This window comes from Malaclemys terrapin, chromosome 1 (genome assembly GCF_027887155.1).
Source record: "Malaclemys terrapin pileata isolate rMalTer1 chromosome 1, rMalTer1.hap1, whole genome shotgun sequence".
Classification (NCBI taxonomy): domain Eukaryota; kingdom Metazoa; phylum Chordata; order Testudines; family Emydidae; genus Malaclemys; species Malaclemys terrapin.
The window spans coordinates 314,777,054-314,794,449 of NC_071505.1; the positions used below are offsets into that span (position 1 = coordinate 314,777,054).

At 40.3% G+C, this 17,396-nt stretch overlaps 1 protein-coding gene across 1 annotated transcript in view; it reads left to right on the top strand.

The window, feature by feature from the left end:
* The window catches only part of RDX (radixin), a 95,595-nt gene that overhangs the window by 36,358 nt on the left and 41,841 nt on the right, over nt 1–17,396 (top strand). Inside the window, exons 3-4 of the mRNA XM_054015513.1 lie at nt 3,028–3,111; nt 9,159–9,254. Of these exons, the coding sequence (XP_053871488.1) occupies nt 3,028–3,111; nt 9,159–9,254 (180 nt within the window). The remainder of the gene's footprint in view (nt 1–3,027; nt 3,112–9,158; nt 9,255–17,396) is intronic.

A 17,396-nucleotide genomic window follows, 5' to 3' on the forward strand; every position in this document is an offset into this window, starting at 1 on the left:
GGCACTGGCCATGCTGCCCCTAAAAATATGCTGCCCCAAGCACCAGCTTGTTTTGCTGGTGTCTAGAGCCGGCCCTGGTTCTGGGACCCTCCCATCTCGCTGGATTCTAGAGCCTGGGCACCAGCCCAAGCTCAAACGTCTACACTGCAGTTAAACAGCCCCTTAACCCGAGCCCCATGAGCCCAACTCAGCTGCCACAGGCCAGCTTCAGGTGTCTAATTGCAGTGTAGACATACATACCCTAATTGACCTGGTACTGCTAATGTGTGTGTTTGTATCTCTCAGTTGTACTTGTCAGATACTGTTTCAACACACCTCCTGTATCTGGACCTCTATCAATCAGAAACTTTATCTGAATTAGAAAACTTGTTCTTGTACAAATAGAAGAGCCAAGTTAGATGTTCAGTTTGTATATTTTCCCCTTATTTTAATGTCCCTTTGATTGTTTATATCTTGCAGATAATGCACTCTGTCAACTAATGACTTCTTGATTTGTCAGGTGGTTGTCACAACAGAGGATTTCTGCACACAGATCAGTGCTGTTACTCCAGAGAGCTTCTAGAATCATTGTAGAAAACTAATCACTTAATAGTGTAACCTACTGCATTTTATGATGTTTTTGTGACACTTTTTGTTTGGTAATAATAGTGGTATTTTATATTAAATATCAGTGTATTTGTTATTTGCTAAAATCTGATCCAGCTTTATTCCTTTTGCCTTCTGAGTCCAACTGATAGAAGGTCTATTAACTTAAATTGTTAGGTAGATTTCGTAGTATTTAATTTGAAAAATAAAGCAGTTTAGGAAAGATTTAAATTTTAACTTAAAATTAATGAATGTGTCCTGCTGATAGTTCAGCAGTCTTTAAAAAATAAATAAATAAATAAAAAATTGTTCACTTTACTTTTAACCCTTTTTATCTCCCTCCAGAAGAAGGAAATTTTTTTAAACCAATCAAAAAGCCACTCCACTGGTTTTGAGTTTACAATAAAAACTCTTTTCTCCAAAATCCTCTTCACTCCCTCTCTAATCTGTCACTATTGACAAAAAGCACCATCTTCCTTTTCACGGAAGCCTATAACCTAGAAGTCACCTGTGCTTCCTCCCTCTCTCTTGCCCCACACATCCAGGCTGTGTACACATTTTCTTCCAGCATTTAAGATTTGTCCACTTCTTTCTTTTCTGTACAGACAAACAAAGCTCTCATCCAGGCCATTATTTGCTCTCCTGATTATGGTAACCTCCTTCATGACACCCGCATCTCCCCTCCAAATAAATCAAAACACAGCTACTAAGATAACTTTCCCTTGTTCATCACTGTAACCATGTCAGCCCGCTTGGAATCCCTTTATTGGTTCCCGCACTTTCCCTTAATCAAGCTCAAACTACTTGTCTTCAGCTTCATGTCTCTTCACAGTTCCTACCCCTTACTACTTGTCCAGCTTTCTCTTACTGCATTTCACCCACCCCCTTGACTCTTTCAGTCTACCAACAATGCCTTGACTGCTGCCCATCTGTCAGTGTTTGTAAAACAAATGTGTAGGCGTGTTCTTCCATACTACATAGAACTACACTCCTGAGCTTCATAAGACTATCTTATTCAAATTCTTCCTGTAGACCCAATTATACTTTAGTATGTGTAAGAAATTTAGCCAATTAATGATGGTGTCTGGTGAGATAAGAGGGACAGCTAACGCATAGTTTTACCTGCTCTTTGTTTCTCTTTCCTCACCGTTCATATATGGTCTTAAATTTTACTCAGAGTAGGGACCATGTCTTTGTATGATTTTGTACAGCACCTAGCACAATGGAATCCCTATCCTGGTTGGGGCTTATGGGTACTACTGCAGTACCGATATTAAACAATGATTGATATATATATAAAAAATTAGGTTACGGAGACTTGAATTATTTCCTTCTGAAAGTACTCCATCTAGTGGCAAAACTACAGTAATGTGTCATGGAAGTGGGTTTATATAGGAATTAGTGGAGTGGTAGGATTTATATTCCAGGAGCTCATCAAAAAAAATTGTAAATTTTGTGAGGGAGAGGGAAACTTTTATGCCTTAAGTATGATAAAACACAAAATCAGAAATACAAAGTTTTGCAGAAATAATTCTGCTTCGTCTGCTATTTATAGCAAAATATAGTTGATTTCTCAAACTGTTTAAACTTTTTCAGGTTTTAATTTTATTTCTTTTAAAATCCACTATTCTTCCAAACCCCTACTTGGTCTTATTTGTCACAAGTTACATTATTTAACTCATGTAATTCAGAACTGCTACTCCTTTTAGATATAGTTTTTAATGATACTAGAAGAAATAAAGGATTTTTTTTCATTTCCTTTTCATAGTGCATGTACGTGCGTCTAGAAAATGTTAGATAAATAGGTGGTGATGGTCTCTTTATTTTCCAGACAAGTATAACATGAATAGTGGTGGTGCCAGCTTCTGCACACTGCTGTGCTAATTCTAGGAGCAAGACCAGTTCTTGGAGTGAGAAGGCAGTACTGTCTCTGTACCCATTTAGTCCTTGGCCTCTCTCATCAAAGGTCCCAACTGTGGGTGCATCAGTACAAGAGGAATTGAATACAGACTGCCAACTCACCTAATGTAGGCCACCAAACATCCATCAAATGGTGCTAGCATTTGACTGCTAACATCTCGAACAAACTGAAATGGTGACCAGTAGCTGACTGGCTTCATATTCTATTTTTAGTTAGTTTAGCTGTGCAATTGCATAATAATTTTTAAACATTGTTATACCCTTTGATTTTCAAATCCTGACTTAAACTATATTTAGTGCAATATTTAACACTGAATGAATGTAAATCTCTTTTTATACTATAGATTCACTTTTGGCCATTTGTATATCTATGTCTTGTGTATAAGTAAGATCAAAGTGTTATTTGCTATATGGTAAATGATTCCAATATACTAACATTTTTTCTTATAAACTCGCCATTAGGTGTATGAAAGCATTGTAAAACACACACTGTCTAAGAATTTCATTTTTTTTTCTCCATAGATCAACGTAAGGGTTACCACAATGGATGCAGAATTGGAGTTTGCCATCCAACCCAATACAACTGGCAAACAGCTCTTTGACCAGGTAACCCTTTATTATATATAATAATCATGGATAAAATGCTAGTCTTACAAAACCTTATAGTGTTATAGATTTCTGTTCATGCTTTCCAATTAATATCTTATACTGATCTAAGCCATACTAGTAATCAGCTTGAGCCACCTCTCCTCAATTCAGAAGCAAAGCATTAAGCACAAGGACAACTTTCCAAGAATGGATAAGCAGCCAGGCTTCAGTTGTCAAACCATCTTGAAATTAATACACCGCTACCTTGATATAACATGACCCGATACAACACGAATTCGGATATAACACGGTAAAGCAGTGCTCCGGGGAGGGGCAGGGCTGCGCACTCTGGTGGATCAAAGCAAGTTCAATATAACGCGGTTTCACCTATAACGCAGTAAGATTTTTTTGGCTCCCGAGGACAGCGTTATATCGAGGTAGAGGTGTACTATGTTTTATAGATATTCTGAATCATATACTCAAAGAACACAGGAATTACTAAGTGTATTCATTGTATGTTTATATAACTTTAAATACCCTTTAATAATAAATCTAAGGCAGAAAATGTAACATTAAAAAAATAACTAGACTACCTTCCTTTCTGTCCAAGTAAGGAAGCAGCAGTATGACAAGATTCTTTTGAGGAATGGAATCTCATTAGCCACTTTTAGATAAGTGATTGCATGCTTTCTTTTCTTTTCCCTCTTCCGACAACCAAGTCAGCTCAAAAAGTGGTATGTCTTCATCCACGAAGCAGCAAGTAGGTTAAAGACTGTTATTTATGGTAGATGTATAAGCAAGCACCTTCCTTTCCATCCTAATCAGGTGTCTTTTTCTTTATTTATGTTTTTGCCTACTTGTACTGGAATTTGTGGAGTAATACTTCAGCCTTCATGCTCTCTTTCTTTCAGTTCATGAATAGAGAATCAGGGAAAAACGATTTCTAGAAGAAAGAAAAATGGAATTAAAAAGTGATTTAAAACTAAAAATAGTTCACAATTGTTGCAAGGCAGAAAAGTTTTGGGGACAGGGCAGCCATCTGGCCTCCTCCCCAAGATGTATAGGTGAGTTGCCAACAAGAACTCGACAAGTAAAAATTGTGCCATCTTCTGGATATGCGAAGGCAGCTGCGACTTCTTTTCTGCCAACCTCTGCTACCTCTTGACATGCGGTATTGGGTGGAGGTGATCTGCTGCTGCATAAAGTCTTGTGCCCAGATGATCAGTTTCACCCATTCTGTAGCTTCTCTGAACAAGGGATAAAAGATATAGATGCAAATTCTCTCAACACCTACTCGATGCTCTCCATCGAGCTGCCTCAGTTCCTTTTCATGGCTTTCAGGCGGCCTCAGCAGTTCTTACGATTAGCCTGTAGATGTTTAAATTGAGAAATTGTTAGCTTGAGACTCTTGGTTCATGTGCCATGCTTGTATGTGAGGGGAGAAATCATTCAGACATATCCTAAACCCACACATGGCTTCATAGACCCAAATCAAATCGCTGAATTGCGGTGTGAAACAAATATGAAGCTTTCAGAAAAGGTGTAATATTTCTCCGTGGTTATTAGTGCCAACAAAGTGAAGTGACACATTCTAAACTAACAGTAGCTTGATTAGTCATCATGGCTCACTCCATGTGGTGTACATTGCAGTAAACTTCTGTCCTTTGTAGTTATTGCTCAAAGCAAGTTACCTTGTCACAGCATTATCTCTTGTCCCATGATCCTGAGGATGTTTGGATGTCAGCAAACCCCTTCCTTAGTCAGTGGTGGGAAGATTTAATGTGGAAGGCTTTGTTTCCCACTTTAGTATGATCCTTTCTCTGAGCTGCTCTTTGTTTCCAGACTAGGGCATTTCCCTTCGTTCTCCCTATCTACTGGTAAATGGGAAGTCTAAGAACTCAGCATCTATGGCTTTCTTCTTCTTCCCTGCTGTCATGAAGCTCAATGAAGGCCTCCCTTATCCCACCAACATGATGGTGTAGGCCACTTGGAGATTCTGTTTTAGCAGGCATCTCTCCATCACAAAGTTTTTCTGTCTCCTCATCCATTTGGAGGCCAGAGTGGAGGTGAGAGGCTAATTTTGTGGGCCTTAACTAACCTGCCTTTTCCCTACTTCTTCTTTCATAGGAGACGAAGAACATCATGAAGTATATTTGTTATCCACAAACTGATTTTTGTCAAGTTCTCAGAATTTACCACTGAAGCTCCTGGACAGAATAGCGTAGTCCCAATTCAGGAAAAAATTGGGGTTTTACTCACCCCATCTCCTCAAGTTATAGCCTCATCCTTCTTGGCAAATATCTCAGAAGTCCTCTACTAGGTTTACCAGGGAAGACCCAATGAAATCTATTTATTTGATTGCCTAATAGAGAATTCTTGTTCTGAAACTTTACTGTCTATTGATTTGTTGAAGTATCAATCCATAGCTCTGAGCAGCTTTTTAAAAACACTTTTAAAACCTGCATTATAAAAGTCAAAATATGTAATAGTGTCCCTACAACCTGAAATAAAAATTAGCTGAAACCACAGTAATAATTGTAAAAGCCCTGTGTTATAGGGGGATCTAGCATCGATCTCTGTACTTAGGGCTTGTCTACATTACCCCTGGATCAACAGGAAACGATCAGTCCATTGGGGGTCGATTTATTGCATCTAGTCTAGACGTGATAAATCGACCACCAAGCGCTCTTCCGTCGACTCCGGTACTCCACCAGGGTGAGAGGCGCAGGCGGAGTCAACGGGATAGTGTCAGCCGTTGACTTACTGCAGTGAAGACACCACGATAAGTAGATCGAAGTACGTCAATTTCAGCTACGTTATTCATGTAGCTGAAGTTGCGTAACTTATATCAATTCCCCCCCCCCCCCCCCCCCCCGTGTAGACCAGGCCTTAAATTGCTAAATGCTTCTCATTATTAAAAGATTCTTGTGACATTTTCTACTTTTTTATAAGGTCTAGCATCCAATTTTTATAGCAGGGCTTTGTTCTTCGGCAAGGTAAAGCCATGGGGCCAGGGAGGTGCCTCTGGCTTCATCCCATGAAATTCCATTGAGATTTGGCTGAGTAATTACTGATGAAAATCACCATTTCTTTGCTATGGCATGTGTTGCTTAATTTTAAGAAAATGTATAAAGCTTTGGGCAGTTGGAAGAACACATCAAAGGGGCCAACTGAAATAATCCCTCGGTTGAATACTAGTCAATGAAGGAAAATTTATGGTACTTAACAAAATAGAGGACATGCAAAGTGTGTCCCAGAATAGACAGGGATGGCAAAGCCTTGTTTGTGCCCTTAGCAGAAGGTGAAGAACACACAAGTAGGGGCCATCTACCAAAACTTTAGTTTACGTTATTTGCTCAGCAGCATATTGGAAATCTATAGCAGAGGAAGGGATAGAACTGAGTTATCGCATGTGGCATTCAACCCTTACAAGACCATACTTTTTTCTTCTTTCATACCCTGCCTCATTCTTTACACGCCTCCTAGCTTATAGAGCAAATGAGGCAAGGGTCCAACAGACACCAGTTTTGATTACTACAGAACTCTGATTCTGTTCCCTGAGCACTGGCCATCCTGTGCGCTGACCAGGGTCAGATAGAAAAAAATGGTATGGTGATAATTAGACTTATCATAGTGCATGTGCACAGGGGAGCAGAAGTAAGGTTGCACAGGCATCCTTAATTATGGAATTATCTAACTTTCGAGTGTTTTATTTTTCAACTTAAACAACATTCTTTGAATGTGGGTTTTTTGTGTATATGTAATTCTGTATATCTCAGATGGATCTGAACACTTCCTTAAAACATAAGCTCCTCAATAGATTGGCTGCTACCAGAGTCCCATTTGGGTATTTTTTTATTTGAACTTACTGATTTGATCCTTTGGCAGTAGGGTCAAAAATATCTCCAGATGTTGAGGAAGGAGAGTTGTTAAACATTTTACTCCTCTCCCTAGTACATGAGAAACCAGATAGAACAGAGCAGAAGACTTTATAGGGCGAATGTCCAAAATCACTAGTTTGTTTTTCAAGCTTCAGAACTCTGGCTGGGATTTGTCACAGCTACAAGTGAGACTGGATCTTTTCTTTGCCTAAATAGGGAAAAGTTCAGACTTCTAGCAGCATAAATGTATGACAGCCCAATAGAGCGTGCAAGGGTCTGCAACTAGCATATATCTCGAATTTGTGAATCTTCAGTAATGAGATATGATCAGGGAATTGTGACATGAGTGCAAAATGCATAATATCTCATATCTTGGTAAAATAGGTTTCACTTTACCACTGCCAAAGCTTGAATCTTTACTGTCTCTGCATTTCAGTAAATCACCTAATCAAGAATGCTGTAGATTACTGTTGTCCTTACATTTGTGTGGGCCAGCCTTTAAATTAGCTTATAGGAAGTTGATTGTGATTCCCCTGTTGCACTGATTTGAAAAGCTGTCCCATAGTAAGTTTGTTCCAAACTATTTCCCAATTCAGGTTAATGAACCTATTGAGTTATCCTTACACTCTGAGGATGAACTTGGATCAAGGTAACTTAATTCTTTAGGCCAGTCATAGAATCATAAAAGATTAGGAAGAGACCTCAGGAGGTCATCTAGTCCAACCCCCTGCTCAAAGCAGGACCAGCCTCAACTAAATCATCCCAGCCAGGGCTTTGTCAAGCCGGGCCTTAAAAGGAGATTCCACCACCTCACTAGGTAACCCATTCCAGTGTTTTACCACCCTCCTAGTGAAAGTGTTTCCTAATAGTCAACCTAGGCCTCCCCCACTGCAACTTGAGACCATTGTCCCTTGTTCTGTCATCTGCCACCACTGAGAACAGCCGAGCTTCATCCTCTTTAGAAGACCCCTTCAGGTAGTGGAAGGCTGCTATCATATCCCCCCTCACTCTTTTCTTCTGCAGACTAAACAAGCCCAGTTCCCTCAGCCTCTCCTCGTAAGTCATGTGCCCCAACCCTCTGATCATTTTCGTTGCCCTCCGCTGGACTCTCTCCAATTTGTTCACATCCTTTCTGTAGTGGGACACAATACTCCAGATGTGGCCTCACCAGTGCTGAATAGAGGGGAATAATCACTTCCCTCGATCTGCTGGCAACGCTCCTACTAATGCAGCCCAATATGTCATTAGCCTTCTTGACAACAAGGGCACACTGCTGACTCATATCCAGCTTCTCATCCACTGTAATCCCCAGGTCCTTTTCTGCAGAGCTGCCATTTAGCCAGTTGGTCCCCAGCCTGTAGCAGTGCATGGGATTCTTCCATCCTAAGTGCAGGACTCTGCACTTGTCCTTGTTGAACCTCATCAGATGTCTTTTGGCCCAATCCTCCAATTTGTCTAGGTCACTCTGGACCCTATCCCTACCCTCTGAGCAAAGCTTCTGACATCTAAAATTTTCAGAAAACTATCAACTGTATTTGTCTCTAGATAAATGGATGATTCCATTGTGTAGCTTCTAAAAGGCTGGTATTAGTCCTCTGGTTTAGTTAAAATTAAGACATTCTACTTCTTGCATTTTTGGCTAGGGATCTGGGGAGTGGCCAATAAGACAATGCCATTGACATCACTTTGAGCGCTCTCCTCCAGTACTAGTACTGCTAGCCATATCTATTGGTTATAGGATGCAGGAAGAGGAGACATTAAATAATGAATTACTTGCCAATAATCATGTCATCTTTCCTCCCCATCCTAATCCCATTGTCTTCTCCTCTTGTTGTTTGGATTGTCTTGCACTAAAAGAAAGGAGTTATTTGGCCTACATGTTCTTAACTTGAGCAATTCTTTTTTTTTCCTCCTCAAACACCTGCTTTCCTGGTGGGTGGAGACATATCACTTCATGCTGACTGGTTGTGTATGGAGGAAGACATTACTATAATTAAGAGTAAGCTATTCCTTCTTGCTCTGTCTGTCTTGTGTACAAATCTTGTATGGCTTTATTTGCCTAAGTTGGTTGCTCACAAAACCTTGCTGTATATTGTATCTGAGTCTGAACTTGTGTTTGAACCATTACACCAAAATCCAGGTGCCCTTCAGAGTTTATTGATTTAATGACTCGTTTACTTTTAGGTGGTGAAAACAGTTGGTCTACGTGAAGTCTGGTTTTTTGGGCTGCAGTATGTGGACAGCAAAGGCTATTCAACTTGGTTGAAGCTGAATAAAAAGGTAAAATATTCTTGATTGTTCGGATGAACTTTTAATTTGAAATAGTTTATATGCAGACTTGCTACTTGTATATATTATATTACAAATTGTAATCTAATGGACAGATTTCTTTAAAGGTTAGTTCAGCTCAACTGTTTATAAATAAGTGGAATCTTACTGCACAATTGTATAGGCATTTTATTTGACTCAGATGGAGATGTTTTCCTGTACTTCAGTTACTGTGGTGATTCGTACATTAGAAAAACGATCATACTTCATTATCCTTGATCACAAAATGAACTTTCATCCTCTGTCCCTTTCATGCAGCAGAATTTATTTTTGGGGAAGAAAAGTTAGGAATAGTTTTAAAAAGCAATGCAGTATGAATATTGCTATGGAATTTCCCCTTTATATTGCTACCTAGGCCAGGATTTTCAAAAATAGGTGCCATCAGAAGGTGCTATTTCAAACAGAGGCAAACGCCTTTTGGTTTTAATTTTAGCCTAGAATGCCTTTCATTTCATATTTTAGAGAAACTGCCAGCCCTGCATGGTGTAGTGATTCTGTTTTTTAGGAGCAATCCTCAGACGTAGAGCTGGGTGGGAAATTATTTGCTCATCTCATGAAAACTTTTGAGATTTCAAAAATTTTCCTAGTTCACATCAGAATGAAATAGACCTTTCCAATTTCTTTTCTTTCTTTTTTTTTGGGGTGGGGGAGAGAGACAGATATCCACCCCAGAATAACCGGTAACCTGGTGGTTAGATGCAGGCCAAGGACTTACACCTGAATCTCCCACATCCCAAGTGAGTGTAAGGGACTGGGGTGTAGGAGGTCTGGCTGGGCTGGATAGTCCCTGACGTGTGGTGGTCAGTGAGCAGGGGTTGGAAGAATCACTAGAGTCAGGTTGAATAAACAAGAGTTAGGGTCAAAGTCAGGACTAGGTTGGAGACTAGAGATCAGAGGTAGTATCAGGCTAGTCTCAGGAGGAAAGAGTCAGGGTCAGAATCAGGCTGGGATCGGAGGCCAGAAATCCGAAGATGAGGTGAGCTCTGTAGTCACAGCAGGCCTGAAGTCTGTGGTGTTGCCTAGACAACTTCCTGGGGCACCCTTTAAGGTTAAATAGAGTGGTTGGCCAATCGGAGGGCTGCAGGGTAATATCACTCTGGCTCCTTTGGGCAGTACTTCTTGTGGCACTTATTCTCCATGGTGCTCCCTGGCTTTGTTTCTGCATGTCACTGTGGGAATGTTAGCTGGCCCAGGCTCTATAGACCTGGGTTCTAGTGCCCACATCCTTACAGTGAGTGTCCTAACCACCAGCCTATTGGCTATTCTGGGTGACTTTCTTTTCATATCTCCTGTTGGAGCTGTTCCACTTCGTATAAATAAATATTCATTGAGGCAAAATAGACTCAATTGGGGCACTCATCTGCTATGTGGGAGACTCAGGTTCAAGTCCCTGCTCTGGCTATTCTGGGATGGCTTTCTCTTTATGGTTTTGTCCAGAAATTCCCTCCTGAACCTTGAGGGCATCTCTATACTGCAATAAAACACCCATGGCTCCAAATCTCAGAGCCTGGGTCAATTGACTCAAGCTCATAGGGCACATGCTAGGAACTTGGGTTCTGAGACCCATTCTCCTTGTGGGGTTTCAGAGTCAGGGATCCAGCCTGAGACTGAATGTATACTCGGCAATTTTTAGCCCTGCAGCCTGAGCCCTACAACCCTGAGTTAGCTGACCCAGGGCAGCCATGATCTTTTATTTCAATGTAGATGTTCCCTGAGAAACCTTTAGTCAGATCTGGTATGTTCCTGTGAAAAGTCATGGGTTTGACAAGTGTGCATTTTCCAACAAAAAATTAAGTTGAAAAAAATTCCCAACTAGCTGTACTCAGAGGTTGCCATTTATTCAGCCTTTGCCCCACATTGTGGTAGGCATGATGAACTGAATCTGTTCACCTGGAAGGTTATCTAGGAGATTTCAATCTCCCAGAAGCTCAGTTTCATATAAATAATTGTTTTAAAGCTTACAATTCTTTTGGTTAGTTCTGGTAGCTTTCTTCCAATGCTTGAGGAATCTAGGACTTAATGGATAACTTGGCAGCAGTGTTCTATTTTTGTCTCTAGGTAGGAGCTAAGCAAAATATAGTCTTGGGAGGCAACTTACCTTTTGGAATAGGCAATAATTTACTAGAATTTTCCCTTGTCAGCTCACTTGGTGAGAAGTAAATACTCTAGGTAACCCAGGTCATGGTTGTTCTTTCTGAACTTTCAGTTTGTAGTGGACATAACATTTTAAGAATGGAGTACTTTTCAGGTCTGTCTTCATTAGAAGCACCTATCCAATGACTTTTGCTTTGTCTTAAAGGTTGAAGAAGAGAACTGCAGTTGAAGGATGCATTTCTGATACAGTGATGAAATAATTGTCTTTATATGGTCCTTCTATCTCCCTTGATTCTAAGAGCACTTTAGAAAGCAAGACCTATTGAGGCATTTAAGCACTATCAGACTATATAAATAATAATGTTGTGACTCTTCTTGATCATTGTGTTCCCCAGCCCAAGCTGGCTCTGGTTCATCACTAAAATATAAAAATATATTTGAAAATTGCCTCAATCTTTGAATGGACATAATATTATGTTGGAAATTGAAATTAGTTTGTTATATATTAATTAGGCAGATTCTACTGCACAAGTAGTAGAACTAGAACTGGATATTTTTCTTTTATAAAACAGTGTCCATACAGATTCTTCAGGGGGGTAAAAGAGGTGACTACATATTTCCTTAACTATTGTGTACTCTTTACTTCTAAGCCAGTTTGCACACGCTCTTTTGGGCAACTTCTAGTTTATTGAACTTTAGCTAAGAACTTGTAACAATTGGTCTTTAAAAATATTTACATTAAAATACTCTAGATTTCATTTGTAAATTACTACATATATATTTGAGTGAAATGTGGATGGGGTTGATTGGATGTCAGTGTTAAATCCTGACTTTGTCATGGCAAAAAATGCAAAAATCATAATTTTAGCTTAAAATAAAATAGTTTTCACCATGACATACTATTTTAATTACATGCATTTTTCATTTAAAAACGTTAACATCTAGTAAAACACCAAATCAGAGCCAAATATAGATATTAATGAAAGTCTTGCTCGAGAGCAGGCAAGCCAGGATGAAAAAGACCATGAGTGAAATCCTGGCTCTATTTCACTCAATGGCAAAACTTCCACTAAGCACACTCCATAACCTTTATGGACAAAAAACCCTCTCAATCATGGTTTTTGTCACAGAAATCATAGACCTAACAAGCATCTGGCCTTAGGCGTACATAATGCGGTCATCTTTTGGATCCATAGTTCTCAATAATTTAGAGATTTCCTTATTTAAATTTCTCAGAAAAGGACTGTAAAACATAAACCCAAAGATTTTTAGAATTTGGGATAAATTTTACTGAGATGAGAATGAGAAGGGGAAAATCTACAGATTTTTGTCTCGTGTCCTGCAAGCAGTTAAGCACATTTAACTTTTATGCAGTAAGAATAGTCCCATCGAGCTCAGTAGGACTACTCACAATGCATAAAGTTAAGCATGTTCTTACACGTGAAGGATTGGGGCCTTTGACAATATTTTTTCTGAACATTTCTATTACCATTTGCTACATCTACAAATTTTACTTAACATTAATTTTAACCTGTTTGTCTCAGCAATGGTTAGTACTGGAATGTAAGTAGAACCAAGGAAAATAAGTAAAATCCATTTATTTGTGTCATATTGGCGATGACAGCAAATTTTTCTGACGCCTTCTCAATCCATCGCTAGCTTCAAGCACTCAGCATCTGACCTCTCAGTGATCTGCTGCATACCATCTATCCATCTTCTCTCTGGTCTCCCGTGCTATGCTGACCTACCACCATTCTTCCATGATAACTTTCTCAGGGTTATTTCCATCTCTACCCCTGATGTGACCAAAGTATGTAAGCTTGCGCCTGTTGAGTTCTGAGAGCAGATTCTGCTTCTCTCCAGTAATACTTTTAACATAAGCATTCATAGTCTTTTCCATACAGGAGATGCACAAAGGTCTTTGCCAGCACCAGATCTCAAAAGCTTCATGTTTTTTTTTTCTGTCGGTTGCCTTAATTTTCAGTGATTCACATCTACAAGTCATGGAAAAAATTAAGCTTTCACCAATCAACTTTCATACATTTTGAGATGCCACATTATTTCCTAACTTTTGTAAGGGAGGGCATGGCTGAGCGAACTATTCTTAATCATTTTCCAGTTTCTTCAGGCAGCCTCTTTGGTGGGATATGTATGATCCCAGATAACTGAATTCATCTATTGCCTCTAACACTTGATTGTTAATTGTGATGTCCACTTGCATCCTTTTTTGTTAATAATGTCAAAATGGATGGATTTACATTTCAGCTCATTCAGGGATAGTCCATATTCCTCACTAATTATTTTTAGACTCCCAACTTTTGTTGCATTGCATTGATAGTTGTGGCAAAGAGCATCCTGTCATCAGTGCATCTGAGATTAGTTAAGAGGTGTTGACCAGTGGAAATCCCAGCTCCATCCACTTTGTCAAAATCTTCCAGGGCTTGTCTCAGAATAAATTCTGCGTACATGTTGAAGAGGCTTAGAGATGGAATACACTCTTGGCTCACACCCTGCCTGTCACATGACCAGGACGTGGACAGTCATGCCTAGTGGTTGGAGCAGGAGACAGGCATAATCAGAACAGGAGTGACATCTAGTGGTTGGATCAGGAGTCGGCAGTGAGGAATTGGAGCCTACGGTTAGAGCAGGAACTGGAGCCAAGGGGTCAGAACTGGGAGTGGAATTCCGGATGTCAGAAGTGAGGAATCGGAACTGAGGATCAGAATTGAGTTACCTGGAGTGAGGCAAGGCAGGGAGAAGGCTGGGGTTGAGCCCAAGGTGGGAGCAAGGGTGGGAACAAGCGGGCACAAGGGCTATCATAACCACCGATGAATCTTTGAGGAACCCCCGAACTACTGTGGCTGTTGGGTTTGGAGCTGGTCTGCTGCCTCCTCAAACCAATCAGGTGGTGTAGCCACTCAGGCAGCCTACTACAGGCTAGTTGGTCTCATTAGGTTGCCTGGATACTGGCTCTGCTGCAGCCTCTGATTCCTGACACGGCCCAGTGGAAAACCACCAGTTGTTCCCTGCTGCTGTTTTCACCGTGATCTATTGTTGATGGTACAGATTTGCGATGAGTTCAATGAGGTGCTGTGGAATCCCCATGTCTACCAGTGTCCTCCAAAGATGGTCATGTTGGATGGAATCAATTGCTTTTGAGTAGTCAGTCAAACACATGATCAGTGGGTGACTATACTGCCTGTATTTTTCAGTGATGTGACTGATGTTTGCGATTTGATCATGTGTGCCTCATCCCTCTCTGAAACCAACTTGTTGTGGTTGTAGTATTGTGGGCTTGCAATATCAGGGAGATAATGATTACTACACTGTTATGTCACCTTTCTTTGATAGGGCCAAAGGATTCCCTTCATCCAGTCTTCCAATCAATTTCTAGTCATCCATATATCACTGCAGATTTAACAGCTCTGCTGGTATGTTATCTACCCCTGGTTCTTTCCCGGCCTTCATTTTCATAATAGTGTACAGCATTTCCTCTTGTAGGATTGATGGCACTGGCTCCGTACTCTCCTTTCTGTTGGTCTGTATTGTAAGAGGCATACAGATTGACACAGTAATCTCCACTAGCATTTGACATCATCTTCATTGAGGACTCTGCCTTCATGCTCATTTGTTATGTTCAATTGTAGGGGAAACTTTTTGTTAATAAGTCTGACCAATGTAAATATACCTTTTTATATTATTGTTCTTTGTAACTCTTATGTTCCATGCATTTTGCCCTTATGTATTTGCTCTTGTCTCATCTAGTCTGCCTTTGGATCTGTCTGCTTAGTTCCTTATGCTCTCTCCTATATTCTTCTGTCTTCAAGCCATTCTCTTTCACTCTGCATCATTTTTTCACCAGCTCAAATGCCTTCTCAGTTAACTATGGTGTAGTCTGACATCGATTTTTTCGGAATGTGTGCTGTGGATGCTTTGAGCATGATAGTTTTCATTTTATTCCAAAGTTCATTTGGGTTGTTCTTTCACTTGTGGCATGCCTCAAACCCATTCTGGACAGAAGTCATGTATTTTAGTTGATTTTAGACAAGTCCAGATGTTTCAGAACTGCTGAATGTCTTAAATTTCAATGTAATGTTTGAGGCTAATGTTGATGGACTGACCCTCAGTCTGCACTTGGGAAAGTCTTTGTCCATTACTCACTCTCCAGCATTGCTGTATCATTATATAGTCAGTTTGGTTCTTTGTCATGCCCGCTGATGACTTCCATGTATATCAACTTCTAGGATGTTGGGTGAAAATAGAGTTTGTAATGACCAGGTGATTAGAGCAGCACAATTCAACTAGATGTCCTCCTCTCTCATTTTATAAACCACCAAACCATTGTTTCCTATTACTTCTTTGAGACCCCACACTTCCAATTTTCACATCCAGGTCCCCAATTACAAGAGTGATATCTTTGCTTGGTCTATTAATAAGTGTCTCTTCCAGCCGTTCATAGAATTCATCAATCTGCAGCAGCAGCTGTGATAGGAACTTAAATCTGTACAATCAACATACTGACCGCCTTTGCTTGAAGGTGAATAGTGATGATTCTGTCGCTGATTGGGTTGTATCCAAGGAGACAGTTTCCTTGGATAAGTTAAGTGCAACCCCATATTCTCTCGTTTTCTCAGATCCCGAGTGTACTACACTGTGTATCTATCCCTAGTCATGAAATTATCCCTACCATTCCATGAGAGCTCTGAGATTCCACATACATCTATCTTACATTTTTCCAGTGCTTTGGCCAAAGTGGTGAGATTGCCTTCATGCATACTCCTCACATTCCATGTTCCATTCCATCTTTCTGATGGTTTATTTATGAAGGTTTGAGGCATTCTTTTCCTTAGTGTAAACATCAGGCACTATACGTCTCATAGAAAGTACAGTGCTTGACCAGGAAGGTCAGGCTGCATTGATGCTTGCCACTATAATGACAGTAGTCGGTGCCACCTATGACTGGCCGACAACAGATGTTAAGTGACATTCAGGTAATTTGGCAAACCTTAGGAAGTCCAATGGCTTCGGATGGATGAGCACTTGGGGTGGGTAGTGGGAGCATCACTGGAGGAAACAACATCAGAAAGTGAAAGATTAAACCTATAGAGTTAACCAAAGCAGCCACAAACTGGAGGGAAACCTACTTTCTCCCACAAGAACTATGATGATGGATCAATGTTTTGCCTTTGTTCCATGTATGGAGCTGAGTGGTGAAACCCCCAGGCCAGAAGGCATGATAGCTGGAACTTCCTTCCCAGTATAATCTATTAAGTGTACAGATTGTGATTATGATGGTGCTGTATTGAATCCTTTGGGAAGTACAGTGCTTGATGTTTGCGCCAAGTGGAGTAGAAAACTCTGCACAGAAGTACAGCTTTTTGCCAAAACGCTAAATAGACTTCTGTTAGTTGAGTTTATAAGGTAAATCTGTGTAGAAATGAAAGGTGGCATTATATGTAGTATGTTAATGATTTGTAGCAAAATGAAGTGATTGCTGAAATCAGATTAAACCTTCGGACATCAGGAACAAGGATTTTTGGCACATTTATAGCAGTAGACTTCAGGTTTTATGCCCCTATGCCATAAAAAGGGGTAGATTCAAGAGTGAATGTGCCACAATTCTTTTTTGAGTGATGGCCCTGTAGGTGCTTCACTTCAGGTGTTGGTGCATCCCTGTGCCTTTGATGGGAGAATTTTAGCAGCAGTGCCAGTCCAGGTTGTGCATGCGCGGTCCCTGTCTCGTGGCGCTGTTGGCACCTCACCTAGCATGTGCACAACCCAACCCCCTCAGTTCCTTCTCAGCTGTGCTCTGCCTGAAATAGAGCTCCCAGCAGTGTCACAAAGTTAGCTTGTTTCACGTTAAAATAGTTTACTTAGCATAGTTTTTAAGCTTAGCAGTTCAGTTACTTACCCTTTTCCCCATATTTCTTCCTAGTTTAAAAAAAAATTGTTTTTCGTAGACTGGCTAAGTTCAGTTATGCCTGGTTCATCAGGCTTTAA